This window comes from Glycine max, chromosome 15 (assembly GCF_000004515.6).
Source record: "Glycine max cultivar Williams 82 chromosome 15, Glycine_max_v4.0, whole genome shotgun sequence".
In the NCBI taxonomy this organism is placed as follows: domain Eukaryota; kingdom Viridiplantae; phylum Streptophyta; class Magnoliopsida; order Fabales; family Fabaceae; genus Glycine; species Glycine max.
In genome coordinates this window covers 44,812,380-44,815,988 of record NC_038251.2, presented here as the reverse complement: position 1 = coordinate 44,815,988, position 3,609 = coordinate 44,812,380, and the positions used below count along the sequence as shown (strand labels likewise).

At 37.3% G+C, this 3,609-nt stretch overlaps 1 protein-coding gene across 1 annotated transcript; it reads left to right on the top strand.

Moving 5' to 3' along the window:
• Positions 1-1,452: 1,452 nt before the first annotated feature.
• On the top strand, positions 1,453-3,062 carry LOC100787115 (U-box domain-containing protein 11). The gene has a single exon (XM_003546663.4). It carries the CDS (start codon positions 1,584-1,586, stop codon positions 2,559-2,561), a length of 978 nt encoding a protein of 325 aa, XP_003546711.1. The 5' UTR covers positions 1,453-1,583; the 3' UTR covers positions 2,562-3,062.
• Positions 3,063-3,609: the final 547 nt, after the last annotated feature.

Here is a 3,609-nt window from a genome sequence, read left to right as displayed (position 1 = left end):
ATTTGATCTAATAAAAATAAGTTAAAAACATATTAAATATGTGTTGAGTGATTCTTATTAGAGCATTTTAATATCTCTAAAAATTAATCCCCAAAATTTGACTAAACATATTAACATACCCAATGTTCATCCAAAAGAAAATTCAACTAAAAAGTAAAATAAGACAAAAAAATATATATTTCAGCATAAAAATTGAACAAAAAAACTTAAATATAATAAGATGTGGTTTTTAGTGTTTTTAATTAAAATTGAAGTTTTTACTATAAAATATTAGTTCAATTTTAGTTTCTATAAATTTATATATATATTTTTTTAATTTTGATTCTTTTAAGTTTCTGTAAACACAAATTTATAAGTGCTATAAATAAAAAAAATTAAAATTTTTAAAAAAAGATATATAAATTTTAGAAGGACTAAAAATAAACATAAAATTTATAGAAATCAAAATTAGAAAAATATCTATTCACATAAACCAAAAATATAAAAAATACAACTTATAGAACAAAATCATAAACAAACCTAAAAGTTTACAAAAATTATCCCGGTGAAACAGCAAACAATCTGTATGAAAGGAATTTACCCAGAGAAAACCTCGCTCTCGAATAACAGCAGACAATGCTTAAAGAACTATATCCATTTCTTTTTTCTTAAAAAATATCTGTATGAAAGGAATCAAAACCCTTATTCTTCCTGTGCCAACAAAAAAAAAAAAAACACCAACCCCATCCTCCCACCACAAGTAAAATAAAAAGAAAAATATTTAATACACTTCCCATGTACTAAAAAGAGAGAAAATAATAATGAATTTATGATAAAAAAAATGAAAAAGGTATTAATAGAATATTTAAAATAAAAAACAGTTTATATATTATTACTCAAATAAAAATTCATATACAGAATAAATTTAGTATGTTTGGATAGAGAATTTTAATTGAGGAAAGTAATTTATCAGAGAATTTAAATAAGGTTGGATGTTTTTTTTGTGAAGAATTTAAAATTTTGGAATTTTAAAATAGAATTTTAAACAATTAAAAATCTGGAATTTCAATTTCTTTTTAAAAAGTGAGAAATTGAAATTCATTCTCTTCTTACAATATCCAAGAAAAACATTGTCTAAACGTGTGCAACATCAATCGGTATGAGCGCGTAGAGGAGTAACTAACACAGCAATCATATTTTTCTTTTTTCATTTATTTTTTTCACCCTCATAGCTTTAATTTTTTTTATCCAAACACAAAATTTTGAAAATAAAAGAATTTCAATTTAAATATTTAAAATTCTTAAAATTTAAAATTCCTCATAATTTTAAATTCCTCCAACATATTCTTAATTTAATTTAGATGATTGAACTACGTTAATTATTATAAAAAAAAATTATCTGTCTTTAATTTTTATGAAAAAATCCATGTGTCCACGTCGACCCTCTCCCAAGCAGTCAACCCCGCGGGAAACCGCCACGACTGAATCTCATCACTCCCTTCCTCTGAGTCCTACTTCCTCACGCCTCCACCAACCTTATATCCACTCCAACGCGCTTTTCCTTCTTCCGCCAACCCAATCAATCCAAACACGCCCTTAGCAGAATGGAGACTAATCCCCGCACGATCCGCAGCCTAGTCTCGAAGCTGAGCTCCGTTTCCGAAGCCGCCCGCGTCGACGCCCTCTCCCAACTCCGCCTCATGTCCAAACAGTCCCCCGAAACCCGCCCCCTCATCGCCGACGCCGGCGCAATCCCCTTCGTCGCCGAAACCCTCTATTGCTCTTCGCACCCCCCCCAAGAAAACGCCGCTGCCACACTCCTGAACCTCAGCATCACCCAAAAGGAGCCCCTCATGTCGACACGTGGCGTCCTCGACGCCATCGCTCACGTGATCTCTCACCACAACACCACCTCCTCCCCCGCGGCGGTCCAGTCCGCCGCCGCCACCATCCACAGCCTCCTCTCCTCCGTGGACTCCTACCGCCCCGTCGTCGGGTCCAAGCGCGAGATTGTCTACTCCCTCATCGACATCCTCCGCTGCCACGTCTCGTCTCCTCCTCGCACCATCAAGGACTCGTTAAAGGCCTTATTCGCCATCGCGCTTCATCCTCTTAACCGATCTACTATGATTAATCTTGGCGCGGTTCCCGCGCTTTTTTCGTTGGTTGCCAAGGACGGTAGGGTTGGGATTGTGGAGGACGCCACCGCCGTCATCGCGCAGGTCGCCGGTTGCGAGGACGCCGCCGAGGCCTTTTTTAAGGCCTCCGGAGTCGGCGTCCTCGCTGACCTCCTCGACCTTGCCACCGCCGCCAGCATGCGGACTAAAGAGAACGCCGTCTCGGCGTTGCTCAATTTGGTGCGGTGCGGCGGTGACAAGGTCGCCGCCGACGTGCGCGACGCCGTGGCGTTCGGCGCGTTGGATGGAATTGCGGATGTTAGGGACGGCGGGAGCGGCAAGGGGAAGAACAAAGCTGCGGAGTTGTTGAAGGTTTTGCTCGGTGAGAACAATGGCGATGTTGTTGCGTTGAACAGTGATACTTGTTCTTCGTTTGGTTCCTCGAGGAATCATGATTCGGAATGAGTTTGATTCTTTTTGTTAGGAAATGGATTCTTTGCATTCGCGGATTCATTCAGGCATTCATGAATTGGAATGGTTGAATGAAGATAAGATGGTTCACATTTTGGATACATGTGTTAAGTTTGTTACATTTAGGATAAAAACATAGATGCAGTTTCTTATGTGCTTTTGGCCATGTTTTCCGATCAGAATTAGAGTTTTACCTCGGAAATCTGTGTTGGTATTTGATGTGAATCTATATTATGCAAATTACCGAGGTGAATCTCCAATTATGATTGGAGAATAACACTGATAATACTGAAGATTTGTATATTCATTCAATGGTTCTGACTAGCTGAATGTGTGAATGCAGCAGGAGTTTCCTGGCTGTAGGGAATTCCGGTTGATTTAGGTTTAGGCAGGCAGATTTGGTGTACAAATTAGGTGATAATTTTGTTGTTTTGATGATATTCTATTGATTATTATGTTATGATATGAACAATATCATGATGTGTTTTACATTCCTACAGTGTTGATTTACCTAGTAGCAGCTTTCAGATTATTTTATTCTTCTTCTTCTCAGGAGTACTTGTGTTCTTTCATTGGTTTGATTTCGATTTGAGTTTTTAGCTGCTTTGATAGTTAGGTAATGTTTTAAACTATTGAAGATTTGAAGGTTAGTTATGATGTGCAAGGATTGAGGATCACTCAAATACTATAGTCAACTACAGTTGCTCTGGAAACTTGGTGGTAAATGTTGTGACCTTGATTCTTACTCTGACATTTTTAGATGTGACTGTTACCAGTCAAAGCTGGAGGCTGGTGTTCTGTTATTGCAGCACTGGTTGTTGTGAACTTGTGATATTCCTATTTATAGATTCATTTGCTATCATATAGTGTGTGTTTATATTAACCCAGTTGTGTTTGTTGTGTTCCTCTTCACTGGAACTGGAAGGTTTTCCTAGCTTTAATGTTTTCTAGGTTATGTGCATTCTGTGATAGGAAAAAAAAATATGATATATGAAGGGGTTAGGGTCTAAAGAAGAGAAACATATGTATCTAAAAAATAAAT

Coding starts and splice junctions, on each gene's coding strand:
- LOC100787115 (XM_003546663.4), top strand. CDS start 1,584: ATGGAGACTAATCCCCGCACGATCCGCAGCCTAGTCTCGAAGCTGAGC.